Source organism: Macrosteles quadrilineatus, unplaced genomic scaffold (genome assembly GCF_028750875.1).
Source record: "Macrosteles quadrilineatus isolate MER2022 unplaced genomic scaffold, UCM_ALF_1.0 Scaffold_5__1_contigs__length_97177068, whole genome shotgun sequence".
NCBI lineage: Eukaryota > Metazoa > Arthropoda > Insecta > Hemiptera > Cicadellidae > Macrosteles > Macrosteles quadrilineatus.
The window spans coordinates 21,194,328-21,210,479 of record NW_026542598.1 but is presented as its reverse complement, the minus strand read 5'-3'; the positions used below and the strand labels follow the sequence as shown (position 1 = coordinate 21,210,479).

The window sequence follows — 16,152 nt, the reverse complement described above, 5'->3', positions numbered from 1 at the left end:
TCAACACTATTTGTCCTTTTGAGAAACTTCTTCTAGTTAAAACTTGACGTTTGATTTGCGGTGTGGGTGTCCTCTCAACCATTAAATCCATTTCGGTTCTTACGTTTCTCCCAAACATAAGCAAGTATGGAGATTGTCCTGTTGCTGAATGGTGCGCCTTCCTTAGCTGTTTCAGTATCGTGTTTATCTTATCCTCATTGTGTCCTCCCCCACAAACATGTAAGAGGTTCTTGACAGTTTGAACTGACCTTTCTGCTTGACCATTAGATTTTGGACAAAAAGGAGCGATTGTTTTATGTATTATTTGATACTTCTTGAGGTAGTTTTCAAACAAAGTTGATGTTAATTGAGTCCCGTTGTCTGAAACAAGAACATGAGGAAACTCGAATGTTGAAAATAATTTATCTAGTTGTTTTAGGCACCAGTCAGTTGTTGTCGATTTAGTCGGGATGACCTCTACCCATTTACTGTAAGCATCGACAACAATGAAGTAACTCCAGCCTTTAATTGGTCCTGCAAAGTCTACGTGAATACGTTCCCATGGCCCGCTTGGAGGTTCCCATGGGTGGACCGTTTCCTTAGGTGGACTTTTGAGTTTTTGTTGGCATGAATAGCAATGTTTGACTAAATGTTCTATCTCCTGATCAATATTTTGCCAATAGCAGTAACTTCTAGCCAGAAGTTTCATCTTCGTCATGCCCATATGACCGGCATGCAACTCGTTTAGAACTTGTTTTCTTAAAGTTAAAGGTACGCATATTCTATTCCCTCTGAACACACAGCCATCCATTAAGCAAAACTCATTGTCATTTAATCCAAGTTCTTTTAAACTTTTTCCAGTGTTTAAATAGTGTGATATCACTTTGAGATGTTCATCTTTCCTTGTTTCCTCTTCAATCTTTATTCTTGTCACTGGCATTGCTTCCACTTGGTTCATCAGGTACTGCTCGTGATCATCAAATACATTTTCTGGTACCTCGGTGACCGGAAATCGAGATAAAAAGTCTGCATTAGCGTGTTCTGTTGTATTGCGGTATTCAATCGTGTAATCAAATCCTGATAAAAAGTGAGCATAGTTAAACATTCTTGAAGCTGTCATTGAAGGTAAGGTTTTTGCAGGATCAAAAATGGAAACGAGGGGTTTGTGATCTGTTATTAGAACAAATTTTCTTCCATAACAATAGGCGAAAAATTTCTTCAACCCCCAGTAAATTCCTACCGCTTCTTTGTCGATTTGGCTGTACTTCCTTTCTGATTTTGTGAGAGTTCTTGAGGCAAATGCTATTGGTTTCTCTGATCCATCTTTGTATCTGTGAGATAAACAAGCACCTAAGCCAGTTGGACTTGCATCCGTAGCAAGTACCAATGCTTCACTCGGATCATAATGAGCTAATATTCGTTCACTGGTGATTTCAGCTTTGATCTTCACAAAGGCATCCTCGCACTCCTTATTCCATGTAAACTTCTTTCCATGTCTTAGTAGATTATTTAATGGTTCCAGATAGGTTGACATGTTAGGCACAAATCGAGTGTAGTAATTTGTGAGTCCTAGGAAACTTCTTAGTTGAGTGACATCTTCTGGTCTCTTTGCTTTACGTATAGCTTCAACATTGTCAGGTGATTTATGAAGACCATTCTCGTCTATAACATGGCCTAGATACTTCACACTTTTCTTGAAGAATTTGCATTTGTCCTGATTCAATCGTAAGTTATATTGTCTAATTCTTTGAAAAACCTCTTTTAGTCGACTCATAGTTTCTTGGAATGTGCTCCCTTGAATGAGTATGTCGTCAAAGAAACATACAGTTCCTTCTAGTCCATGGAGAACCTTGTCCATAAATCGTTGCCATATACTTGGAGCTACTTTTATGCCGAACATTAGGCGATTGACTTTGAACAAACCTAAATGAGTACTTATGGTTTGTATTTCTCTTGGTTCTTCATCCATTGGAAGGTGCAAATAGGCATTACTAATGTCCAAGGTGCAGACAAATTTCCCTTTGTTCATGTGTGTAAAGATGTCTTCAATGCGAGGTATAGGGTACTTCTCATCTAATATTAGTTTGTTGGCTGTTACCTTGTAGTCAGCGCAGAGCCTTACACTTCCATTAGGCTTTTTTACCGGAACAATTGGTGTTCCCCATTGCGAGTTTTCAACTTTGGAGATTATACCACTGCTCTCTAGTCTATGTAGCTCATCTTCAACAGCTTTCCTTAGAGCATAAGGTACTTATGCGTCGTGGTTTAACAAAAATTGGTTTAGCTCCTTCCTTTAGCTGTATATGTCCTTGTTCTGAATTTATTTTAACAATTTCTGCCTTGAAAATGTCCTGAAAAGTTGCTAGGAGTTTATCAAGTTCCTCTGATGTGTTAGTATCCGCAAGATTTATATCAGCCCAATCCATTTTGACTTCTCGGAGCCATTCACGTCCAAATATTGGGTCTACATTTTGTTTTAAAACATAGAGTTTCCCATGAAAACTGAAATTTCTGTACTTGCATTCAACAAAACAGACTCCTACAGGCCTTATAATTTCTCCAGTGTATGTTTTCATTTCCACTGCCGTCTTGAATAGACGTTTATTAAGTTCAAGTTTAAGAAAATCACTTTATGATAATGAGCTCAAAGCCGCCCCGGTATCAGGTTCCATATTCAATGACTTGCCTTCAATAGAAACGTTAATCATGAACTTGTCATTCACATTTGGTATCCCCACCATGTAAACCTCATGAATGTTTTCATTATCATCTTCAACATCAATTTTATTCGATTTAAACTTGTAAGCGTTCTCGCTTGCATTGCTAACCCTGTTGCGTGTAAGACAAACATTCGCAATGTGTCCGATCTTATTACACTTCCTACAAAATTCATTTTTAAACTTGCAAGTATCAGCTTTATGTTGAGCACTGCCGCATCTGTAACATTTACCTCTTAAATCTTGAAAGGTAATATGTGGTTTGATTTCATTTCTACTCTTTCTTGTTAACCCAGGTTGTTTACTCACATAGTTAACATCTTTAGTTTGTTCTGTAACGTAATGAGAGTACTTAGGTATTATTGCATAACTTTCCAGTTTGGATTGTTCAATAGATATAGCCATTTCTACCACTTCCTTAAATGATTGTTTATTTCCTTTTTCCTGAAGAAGCCTAACTCTCACTTCATTATCTCTTAATCCTCGAATGAATTGCATCTTCAAGAACATATCACAGACTGAATGTTCACAGTTGTAACACTTAAAGTCACAGTCAATTGCCAAACGTTTTAATTCTCGAGCGTACGTAGAAATTCCCTCTTCAGTATCTTGAACTTTACTGATGAACCTATTTTGATTAGCAAGTACACTTGGAGTAGGTTCCAAACAGTTTTGCAGTATATCTGCAAGTTCTTCATACGATTTGTCACCCGGTGTCTCAGGAGCAATTGTGTCACATAATGCCTGATGCATTTCGGGTGTAAGAGTACTAAAAAACAGTTGTGTTTTGGTTTTAGGCTCAGTGATTTGTTTTAGATTCAAGAAATTTTTAAATCGCATTAGGAAATTCCGAAAGGTTTCATTTTCTGTGTAGGGTGTGAAACTCACATTCGGTATGTTCAATTTATAAGGATCATTTAATTCGTTAGAAACATTCCTTTCAACTTCTGTTTGCTTAATAGTGACAAAGAATGGTTGTAATAAAGCTCTTGCCTCGAGGTATGTTTCCTCTACATCTGTACGATAATCTTCTTCTCTTTCAATTTCATCTTCATTGTCTGTAGTTGTTATAATCTGTTCATGTAACACGGTGAATCTTTTCCACGTTTCATCCAGTAGAGTTTGTCTGCCCAGAGCATCGTATATAGATGAACCTTTAGTTTTCAGCACATGTAAAGTCCTTGTAATTTGTGATTTTATGATTCCTCTTTGCTGTTTTAATTTTCTAATTTCATTTTCACTTTTATCACTCGTCACCATTGATATATCTTCATAAAATATGCAAAATACACGTAAATTAATTAGTAAACTTTATTCCAGAACTAATTCAACACAAAAGATAAAATGTAAACAATAACAATAATATCAACAATAATCATCTGATTATTTAAGCATATGACATCACGTATCTCGTAGAAATCATTTTTGCCATGTATTTGTAAATACAATTGAATTTAAATTTCTCTTGTAAATGGCGTGGTGCATGTACTTCAGTGTAGTTTCAGTCTCAATCCTGTGCAATTACTGTAAGATTATTTTGTGCTACAATTCCTCCATTCAATTTGATGCCTAACTAATGTACAGTTTCTCCTTAATTTGAGCTTCAGGTCCATTGATATCAGAAAGAATGAAAGCTTTTACTAAATAGTTGAAATATATGGCAAGCTTAATGTTTGGACTTTTAGTTTGTCGGTGCTGTTATTGCGATAGAAGGTCTCGTTAAACCTAATCAACGGCTGAGTAGTCTATGTTGTACCTCTGGCCAGAAGTCAGTACCCTATAGATTTAAAGTTCAAATCCGATCCTGCAAGTCAAAAGTATTTCATCTGTCTGTGTCAGAGATCTGTGGAGTGGGCCCACCGAATATAAACGCGTGGAAGTTACACCTCAAATCAGACACTTTGATAATTCTTTTTATCCATACTCTATGAGTTTCCAGTGAAGGTGAGTTTTAATATAATGTGAAGAATTGTTTTCACGCCATGAGGGGAAGCGTGATGAGAATATAGATAAACAAATATCCAAACAATACATTTAGTTCTTAATATTAAACTCCGAATACGCGAATGAGTGTTAGAGATCAACCTCTGCATAGCTAGATGCAGTTTATATGCAGAGAGGGTATTATAACTTTCGTAGAAGCAGATAAGTGATATTCGTGCTTCACGAGTCACCAAACTGATGATCCCTCCAAAACTGTCCGTAGTTCACCGCGACGGCACACAATGTTGCATGATGGGTAAATGCACCGATAAGACACATTTGTGTGTGGTAAAGTTGATACTGCATACATTTACAAGGAATTACTGTGCTCTCGGTTTGTAAGGAAACAAAAACAGACAACGAATTCATGGAAGCTGCTAAACAATCCAAAATTAACACAGGGTATTCACACTGGGCCACCATGGTGGCCCAGTGTGAAGGGGGCCTAAAACTAGGCAAATATTTACCATGACCATTCTACAAAAAATACTTTAATCGTGTAAAGAACTCTGTTTTACAGGATCGTTACTTAAAGCCTTTGCCTAGCAGCACACTAAGCAACCTTAGGCCTAAACAGGTCATTTTCAAAATTACCTAAATGTCAACTTATCACCAAAAAACTCCTAACCTACTATACTTTCCAATACAAACCAATAAAAAGCAGTACCATACAAATATTTAGATGAAAAGATGGAAAAAGTCAAACATTGAATGGCTTTAGGTAGTTAAATAGCCTTAAATGTGGCGTCAAACAACAATCAGATTCCTTTGTTGTGAAACAATAGAACACCGGCTCGCCGAGGCGTAGTGATCATCATTGTTGTTTGCACGGTTGGTGACGTAGTAGTGTGATTGGGTTTGTTGTTTGTTCATCTTTACTCAATTTCCACTCCAAAGCACCTCTCAGTTGATCTGATTTTCTTAAAAGATCGGGATACTGACTCGTGTTACTCATATGTGAGAAAACAAAACGAATTTATGGATGAGTGATATATATTTTTGTTTAATGCGTGATGTAAATGTTTTTACGACACAGTCAACCAGCCAGTTGGTTACCCTCCGATTGCTACTGACAGTAAAGCAACAAAACATTGTACCAAACACTGCACCATTCAACAATTAAATTGGTCTGAACAGCTGATTAGTTGAAGTTCAAATCATTACGATTTTACTTCTTCTCTCTCAATCCTTTAACCTCATTGGTCCTTTACTCGTGTTGTTGTGAGTAAAACTATGCTGGAATGAAAGTAAACAACGCTTTTCAATTCTAAGGACTTAACTGAAACGGCCACTTTAAAAACGGTCGTAGGTATAATTAAATATGATATGTCACTAAAAGGAGTCAACATGTTGCTTTAAATTGCGATCACATGGTTTATTGGACCAAGAAATAATGACATATCAATAATGTGGGCATAAACAGTCTTATTATTCATCTTTTTTAATTCTATGGTTCATTTATGGTTAATAATTGGCTAATTTGACTACAATTGTCTTTCTATTATGCTATAGCCAATGAGATGAAGCTCTGAGGGTGGATTCTGTTTTTACTCAAACAGTATAAAAATGCATCTATGGGATAGAAGATATTTGATTTAATATCAAATTTGTGTTGGTGAGCATTGGTAGCATGACCGAAAGACGATGACCAATCATGATGTGTTGTTTTAATGTACGTACTACTACATACGAGGTGTGGTTATAAAAAACTAGACTAGTTTTCTAAGAGACAAATTGCATGAGCCTCAAGACATAGGCCTATTATCATCTAGTCCCCTGACATTCAGGCCTCCACATTCAGGCCTCCACATTCAGGCATCCACATTCAGGCATCCACATTCAAGCATCCACATTCAAGCATCCACATTCAAGCATCCACATTCAAGCATCCACATTCAGGTCATCTTGACGATACTACGTTGCTCACTGTATCACTGTACGTCATGTACAAAGGTTTTTGAGTGGGGTTAAACGTTTAAAATAAGGAAGAGCATGTATCAAAGGTTCTTGGTGCCGAGGATGTCCTTCAACTTCAAAAGCTGATGCAAACATTGGAAAATAGGAAAATCATTGGACGCTTAAACTCATCTGAACAGATAAAAGAGACAAACAGTAGACATCATTAATGACTGTGGAATACCACGAGTACAAGCTCACATTCCTCTCTGCAGCCCTGCCACTGACCGTCGACAACACTATAAATATCATCAGTCTACACACAACTCCACATATACTCCAGTACGAAACCACTACACAATCACTAGAAAACCACCAGTGGAACTGTACATAATCACTATGAAACCACTACACAATCACTAGAAAACCACCAGTGGAACTGTACATAAACAATTACTGTAAAACCACTGAAAAATAAGTATAAACTACAAGTGGAACTGAACATAATCACTATGAAACCACTACACAGTCACTAGAAAACCACCAGTGAAACTGTACATAAACAATTACTGTAAAACCACTGTAAAATAAGTATAAACTACAAGTGGAACTGAACATAATCACTATGAAACCACTACACAGTCACTAGAAAACCACCAGTGGAACTGTACATAAACAATTACTGTAAAACCACTGTGAAATAAGTATAAACTACAAGTGGAACTGAACATAATCACTATGAAACCACTACACAGTCACTAGAAAACCACCAGTGGAACTGTACATAATCACTCACTATAAAACCACTGTAAAATAAGTATAAACTACAAGTGAAACTGTACATGATCACTATGAAACTACTACACAATCACTAGAAACCCCCCAGTGGAACTGTACATAATCACTATGAAACCACTACACAATCACGAGAAAACCACCAGTGGAACTGTACATAATCACTATGAAACCACTGCCCTATCACTAGAAAACCACCAGTGGAACTGTACATAAACAATTACTGTAAAACCACTGTAAAATAAGTATAAACTACAAGTGGAACTGAACATAATCACTATGAAACCACTACACAGTAACTAAAAAACTACCAGTGTAACTGTAAACCATACAATCGAATCACTAGAAAACCCCCATTAGAACTGTACATTATACACTACAAAACCACAACTCAATCATTATAAACTACCAGTGGTACTTCGAAAACACTAGAACCAACACCAAACAATCACCATAACCAATTCGAAAACACTACACAATCCCTAGAAACCACTTCTAAACCTAGAGCCTTATTAGACGAGGCAGCCAAGTTGCGCAACCAGCCGGGCAGCCAGTCGCCTGTCTGGCTGCCTAGCGTAGCAACCAGTAGAGCAGCCACAAAATTACCAACTAGACCAGTCTTTTGTTGACAGTGGAACAGTGTTGGTGGAACAGTTCTGTTGGGGAGAGACGCTGTCAGAATGTGAGATGAATATTTGCTTCTTCTTCTACTCATGAAAAAGAGAAGACGAAGGAAGAGGAGAATGCATATACATCCTATTCTTTCATCAAGAACAGAAAAAGGATTATATTACACCCTTTTTGACGAACTTTGCGCAGATGATAATGAGATGAACGCACTTCAACGAGTGAACTGGTGTGTTTCCACTACTACTGATGTGTGGCAGCGGGTGACTGGCTGTTCAGTGTAATAAGATCCGTAAGCTACACAGGAGCGCGACCAGACCGAGCAGCCAGTGGTTGCCTGTGCGGTCGCCGGGCTCGGCAACCAGCCGGCAGCCAAACAGTGGCTGCGCAACTGGCTGCCCTCGTGTAATAAGCTCCATAAGAACCAATGCCCAGTGACTGGCTGCCCGGCTGGCTGCGCAACTTGGCTGCCTCGTCTAATAAGGGCCTTATACAATAACTACGCAATTAATACGGCTATTAAAACACTCCTTGACAACAACAAAACCACATCTGTTCTTTACATAGTCACTAAACCAATACAAAACCACTGTACAAGAACTACAATATCACTAAATCTATACATGACTACTTATATTTTACAAAGACATTACACAATAATAACATGCTGTCCACTAAACCTTAACACAACCACTACAAAGCAACCACTAACATCTAAATAACCAATGTGCAGCCAATGCACCGCCACTACACAACCACTACTAAATCTCTACATAATAAATACAAAACCACTACACAACCAATAAAAAACTTAACATTCACGAGCAGTGGACTTCTGCATACTCAATACGAAGTTACTTTAAGTACGAATAACTTTAAACCCACAATTGTACCCTTGAAAATAACGAAACCCCCACCACTCGACAAAACATCTGGACAACCAATGCGCAGGCATTACAAAAATCACTACAAAAAAAGAGGCACATTTCAATACTGTTCAAGACTTCAAATTCATCATAACAAGTTGAAGGTTTAGGGCGAGTACAACTTACAGTTATTTAACCGTTTCATCATGTTTGCAATCTGAATCACGTTTAAAGGTGGTGTTGGCTACACGTTAAAATACGTTTAAATACTGTCAAATGAACCTATTGTTTTCGTTACTCGACCATTGGTTTTGTATCTTTAACTTGAATTCCACTTAGGATCGAAACAGCATCCTTCATAAGTTAAAGATATTTGCATCTGTTTGTTTTATTTAAGGCAACGTTTTCGCACGTAATAATGTGTGTCTGATTGATTGGTGACCGGCCTCAGATTGATTTCGTCGACAAAAAATAACTACTAGGGCCGGAGGTGTCTATATCAAAACAACTAATTTCAATTTTCAAATAACATACTGTATGTTCCTGAATGTAATAGTAGTTTACGCAACGATTGCGTTAAGTTAGTCTTTACGACACAAGTAGAAAATTTCAGGCACAAGCCTTGGCGAGTGCCTTAAAAACTTCTACGAGTGTCGTAAAGACTATTAACGCGAGTTGCGTACATTACTTTACCTACGACAGTTTTTTAAGTACTAACATTCTGGTTTTTAATTACTAACAATCATTACTCATAACTTTTTAGAGAGGTTATGTTTTCGTTGATTGTCATTGCCACTGAAAGTGATGCAACGACTTATTGTATAATCAGCTGATTTCATGTAATTACGTGTTTGTAAAATTTCGTTAAATAATACGTTACTATTTTTCAGACAATAGCTTCTTCTAGCAGCATTCTCACCATAAATACTGTATCAGGTACAGTTAGGGAAATAATGCATATTTATTTGGACAACTGAACAATATAGTGAAACAGTTAATTTACAGTTAGATCTCAGCATCGAATATGTGGTCCACAACGAGTTTGGTGAAACAACGGTTTGAGGTTTTCAAAATAAACCAGAGGCTAATTTTTATTTATCAATCCAACCTTATTTTGTTTCGTCCATTTAATAAATTGCTGGTACGGTATGTAATTTCATACATTTGTTTCGATTTTGGTGGCAAAAGATTAGCACAAACAGTTTGTGCTCTCATTTCCATCTCGTCAACTTCACTTTCACTAAAACTGAAATTTTTAAATCAGTTAAATCTATCTTCCCTTAACCACCAACTTAGGTTAAAATTACGAGAGTATCAACAGGAACATTGAACAAGACGGACCAACAATTAAAATTGTCAACTGATCAGCTGATCAGCTGATTAGTTAACGTTCGAAACATTACAATTTTACTTCTTTTCTCTCAATCCTTGAATCTCATTGGTCCGTTACCCGTGTTGTTATGAGAAAAACTATGCTGTTATGAAATGAAACTATGCTGTTATGAAAGTAAACAGCTGTTAAGTGAAACTTTTCAATTCTAAGAACTAAACTGAAATGGCTACTTTAAAAAACGGTCGTAAGTAAAATAGTTTTCAACCATCACCATTATTTGTATTTTATAAATAACAGGTTGCCAACTGATTATTTGGTTAAAACCCGTTCATAGTTCATAGTTGCATGATTGATTAAGTCATTAGATCAATGAAACTAAGTTTATACAACGATGAAATACATAAACTAGACCTAGTATTGTTCATAACAGAGCAATGACATATTATATGAAATGTATCAATTGTAAATACAAACTTTCTTCATTATTATTACCATCTAATTAGGTGTTGATGTAAATCAAAATTAAATACAGTATTTGATAACAATTGCACAACATTTCCATACTGACAAGTAACAGTAAAGTTTCAAGGTAAAACATAGTCTTCTTTATTCTATTTTCATCATTGCAGTATTTATATTCACAGAATATTAATAAATAATAAACGTTTAACACCCAAACAACCCATGTCAGTAAATATTGTATAGTTACTTAAATAAAATTAACTATCTGTATAGGTTCTATTCTCAATAATTTAGTTTAAAAAATCACATTAAGCCTACTAATCCAAAAAAATTTAAAATAATTGGAATGCACATACCCGAGTGAAGGGCCATGGCGAGTTTCACCAGATGGACATGTTTGCTATAAGGTCGAGGTGGAGGTGTCTCAACGCGCACTTGCCAAGCAAAACTGAGCCTAAAGCTTGGCTCGTCCCAGGGGCAGCGTCTATATGTGGCCGGGACCTGCGTACACTCGGCGGGACTCCAGTACGACTCCATGCCTTCAATTGCACAAACCGAGGGGCAATAGTAGACATTCGGCTTGTCCTCAGCTTGACAAATAGGAGGAATAGTGGGAATTAGGTTTGACAAATTGGAGGAATAGTGGGAATTAGGCTTGACAAACAGGAGGAATAGTGGGAATTAGGCTTGACAAACAGGAGGAATAGTGGGAATTAGGCTTGACAAACAGGAGGAATAGTGGGCATTAGGCTTGACAAGTAGGAGGAATAGTGGGCACTTGGCTTGACAAGTAGGAGGGATAGTGGACACTTGGCTTGACAAATAGGAGGAGTAGTGGGAATTAGGATTGACAAACAGGAGGAATAGTGGGCATTAGGCTTGACAAATTGGAGGAATAGTGGGCATTAGGCTTGACAGATAGGAGGAATGGTGGGCATTAGGCTTGACAAATAGGAGAAATAGTGGGCACTCGGCTTGACAAATAAGAGGAATAGTGGGAATTAGGCTTGACAAACAGGAGGAATAGTGGGCATTAGGCTTGACAAATTGGAGGAATAGTGGGCATTAGGCTTGACAGATAGGAGGGATAGTGGACAATCGGCTTAACAAATAAGAGGAATAGTGGACACTTGGCTTGACAAATAGGAGGAGTAGTGGGAATTAGGATTGACAAACAGGAGGAATAGTGGGCATTAGGCTTGACAAATTGGAGGAATAGTGGGCATTAGGCTTGACAGATAGGAGGAATGGTGGGCATTAGGCTTGACAAATAGGAGAAATAGTGGACATTCAGTTTGACAAATAGGAGGAATAGAGGGCATTAGGCTTAAGAAATATGAGTAATAGTGGACACTCTGCTTGGCAAAGAAGAGTAACAGGTAGGCATTCAGCGTGACAAATGTGAGTAATAGTAGGTAGGTACTCGGCTTTATAAATAGGAGTAATATTGGGCACTCGCCTTGACATTCATGGGCAATATTAGGCACTAGGCTTGATAAATAGGAGTAATAGCCTATTGGGCATTAGGAGAAATAGTGGGCACCCAGATTTACAAACAGGGGCAATACCGGGCACTCGGCATGACAAATGGGAGTAATAGTAGGCACTCAACTGGGCAAAGAAGAGTAATGGGTATACATTCAGCGTGACAAATATAAGTAACTAGCTGTACCCGCGGGCTTTGCCCCGTTTAACTTCTTAATTTTCAAGATGAGCTCGTTCGCATGGCTCAATCACGTCCTAGTTGAAGTTCGTTCGCTACGCTCACTCACCTTTAGGTTGAAGCTCGTTCGCTGCGCTCACTTGCCTTCAGGTAATCTCGTTCGCTACGCTAACTCGCCCCCAGGTTGAAGTTCGTTCGCTACGCTCTCTCACCTTTTGGTTGCAAATTAGCTGTGTCATAAATTAAAAAAAATAATAGTGCTGCTCCCTGTTGGTAGTCCTTGTAACTTAAATGCTTTTGAACATCATAGAACAGAACCAACTTGTTTAATTGAAACAGCTGTTAAGATTCTTTAATTCCATTTAAATATGAGTACTCATAAGGTTAACGTGGGAAACTCCAGAGCCACTGGGGCGGAGCCCGAAAGCCCGATCAGAATAAAAACTACTTAGTTTTCCTATTTAATGCCCAAGGAATCGGTGTACCGAATTTCAGCCTCCTAGGTAAATGGGAAGTGGGAGAATTAGTGATGAGTGAGTGAGTGAGTCAGTCAGTGAGTCAGTGAGGGCTTTGCCTTTTATATATATAGATAGACTAGCTGTACCCACGGGCTTTGCCCCGTTTAACTTTATAAGTGAGCTCGTTCGCATGGCTCAATCACGTCCTGGTTTTAGGTTGGAGCTCGTTCGGTGCGCTCACTTGCCTTCAGGTTAGCTCACGGGTTAGCTCGTTCGTTACGCTAACTCGCCTCCAGGTTGGAGTTCGTTCGCTACGCTCACTCACCTTTTGGTTGCAAATTAGCTGTTGTCATAAATGTAAAAGAAATAATAGTGCTGCACCCTGTTGGTAATCCTTGTAACTTTAATGCTATTGAACATCATAGAACAGAACCAACTTGTTTAATTGAAACAGCTGTTAAGATTAATTGATTCCATTTAAATATGAGTACTCATAATGTTAACATGGGAAACTCTAGAGCCACTGGGGCGGAGCCCGAGAGCCCGATCAGAATAAAAACAGCTTAGTTTTCCTATTTAATGCCTAAAGAATCAGTGTACCAAATTTCAGCCACCTAGGTAAAAGGGAAGTAAGAGAATTAGTGATGAGTGAGTGAGTCAGTCAGTCAGTGAGTAAGTGAGGGCTTTGCCTTATATATATACTAGCTGTACCCGCGGGCTTTGCCCCGTTTAACTTCATACTTGAGCTCGTTCGCATGGCTCAATCACGTCCTGGTTGAAGTTCGTTCGCTACGCTCACTCACCTTTAGGTTGGAGCTCGTTCGCTGCGCTCACACGTCCTGGTTGAAGTTCGTTCGCTACGCTCACTCACCTTTACGGTTGGAACTCGTTCGCTACGCTCACTTGCCTTCAGGTTAGCTCGTTCGCTACGCTACCTCGCCTCCAGGTTGAAGTTCGTTCGCTACGCTCACTCACCTTTTGGTTTCAAATTAGCTGTTGTCAAATATTTAAAAAAATAATAGTGCTGCACTCTGTTGGTAATCCTTGTAACTTTAATGCTATTGAACATCATAGAACAGAACAAACTTGTTTAGTTGAAACAGCTGTTATGATTCATTAATTCCATTTAAATATGAGTACTCATTAGGTTAACATGGGAAACTCCAGAGCCACTGGGGGGGAGCCCGAGAGTCTGATCAGAATAAAAACCACTTAGTTTTCCTATTTAATGCGTAAAGAATCAGTGTAATAAATTTCAGCCCCCTAGGTAAGTGGGAAGTGGGAGAATTAGTGATGAGTGAGTGAGTCAGTCAGTCAGTCAGTCAGTGAGGGCTTTGCCTTTTATATATATAGATATAGATATAGTAGGTACTTTATGGTTCTCGGCTTTATAAATAGGAGTAATATTGGGTACTCGGCTTGACAAAGAGTAATATTATAGTAGCAAACAAGGACAGCTCGGCTTGAAAATCAGGGGTGATATTGGTCACTTGGCTTGATAATCGTAGACGATATCAAGCACTCCACTTGTTAAATAGAGATGACGTGTTCAACCCGGTTATATTTGCAACTCACCCTTCTTGCCTTAGGGAGTGTCAGTAAAATTCTCTCATTGTCAATTATTGTTAACCACTGCGTCAACCTAATGTGCTTTCACCACTTGTACTTTTCTTAATTGCTTGCTTGTGTCCACGCCAGTACGGCATTTTTCCAATGGGATAAATTTCAAACGCTCTCATAGAATCGAACCCGTCCCGCGAGACGCTAGCATCTAGGCCAGTAACACACCTACTAATGTAGGGGTTACGGCAAACGAGAGTTTTGGGAATTGTATGTGTAAGGCCTATGAAGGACTAATCACTATTTTATATTAATTAACTGTTGTTACAAAGTCAATTGAACATACCTATTTCCTTCTTCAATATTCTCAGCGTTAATTTGTAAGTCAACAGTGTGTGACAGAAAGTTAGCATTAAGTAAAAAATAACCACTTTCAGAAAAAAGCAGATGAGTAGGTAACGAAGTAAGGCTGGCAACACGCCCAATGGTGGGTCCCCATTTGTATCAACTCAGGCAGGTGTATGTAAAGTTCCTTGAGAAAAAACTAAGGAATAACGTTTATTGGCCTCATCCCTTGGGCTCAAGCAATATGTTGCAGTGGTATTCCTTTAGGTTGTCAGTTTTCTTCAAATTTTTTTCTCGTCATGTAACCTTACCACCCGAGCGACATGTCTCTTTTCATGCTTGATTGACCAGGTGAATGCTGGGATCTAACTATTACTTAAGATCAACGTGTAGTGTGAATCGGCCGACCGTTTATTTGTGGAATTTTGAGATATTATGTTTCTTTATTGGTTATTTGATTCATTATTGTTATGGCTTAACTGATTCAAGAACAGACTCAATATAGATCAAGCCCTTTCACCTGGTAAAATATAACCAGCTGTTCCTTAAATAATAGCATAGACAATAAGAATTAAACATAGACTGTCAGCCGTGATGCGGTTACCATGGATACCATAGGTTCTGGCACACACCATTGGGAGCACCGTGTAGTTACACATCGCGTATGCCGTAACTACATGGTGCTCCCAGTGGTGTGCGCCAGAACATATTGTAACCGCAGCACAGCTGACGGTCTATATTTAATTCTTTTTGTCTATGATAATAGTGAAGATTCAAAAGTATTCATTTTTTCAAATGTAAACAAATCTTTTCTCCATAAGGATAACATGGGATCTTCAAAAGCCACTGGGGCAGAGCCTTGATGGAATTTCTTGAAAACGTTTCTTATTGCACACCTAGAGGTTGATTGGAACTTCCATGCAAATTCCTGAGTTTTTATGGCTTGTAGTTTTCGAGATATAGTGATCAGTGAGTCAGTGAATGGTATTTGACTTTTATATGTATAGAAGATAGATGGATTGTTATGGCTTATCTGATCCTAATAATACTGTACCTGGTGCTAACTACTGCTAAGCTACGATAGCTGATAGAGGGCCTTACGATGCATTTTTGTTGAAATATACAATAATATTTTTCACCACACTATGATGTTATTAGCTGCGTTTACATACGTTAATTAGAGGCTGAAAGCTACGTTTTGCTGGCCATGCCAGCTGTCATCGTCGTTTTGGGGACCGAGCAGGTTTTTACATCCCTAGGGCCGCAAAATCAGCTGCCCGCTTGCATATTAAATACACAAACAGTATCCATAGCATTGCAATAGAATTGTTTTATTTTTACCGTTGCCTAGCAACAGTTTATTATTATTTTTGCTGATTCCTGAAATTACTTATTTACATAACCTTAAAGTTGCGTTGACTATCAGTGTGCATTAATTATTATTGTGAATAGTTGTAGTATGGTGAAA

General features: G+C 38.2%; 1 protein-coding gene across 1 annotated transcript in view; it reads right to left on the bottom strand.

Annotated features, from left to right (window-relative positions):
• The window catches only part of LOC128994097 (muscle M-line assembly protein unc-89-like), a 264,007-nt gene extending 252,917 nt beyond the window's left edge, over positions 1 to 11,090 (bottom strand). The window contains exon 1 of the mRNA XM_054418357.1: positions 11,015 to 11,090. Within this exon, the coding sequence (XP_054274332.1) occupies positions 11,015 to 11,030 (16 nt within the window). The 5' untranslated portion in view covers positions 11,031 to 11,090. The remainder of the gene's footprint in view (positions 1 to 11,014) is intronic.
• Between the last annotated feature and the right edge of the window lie 5,062 nt (positions 11,091 to 16,152).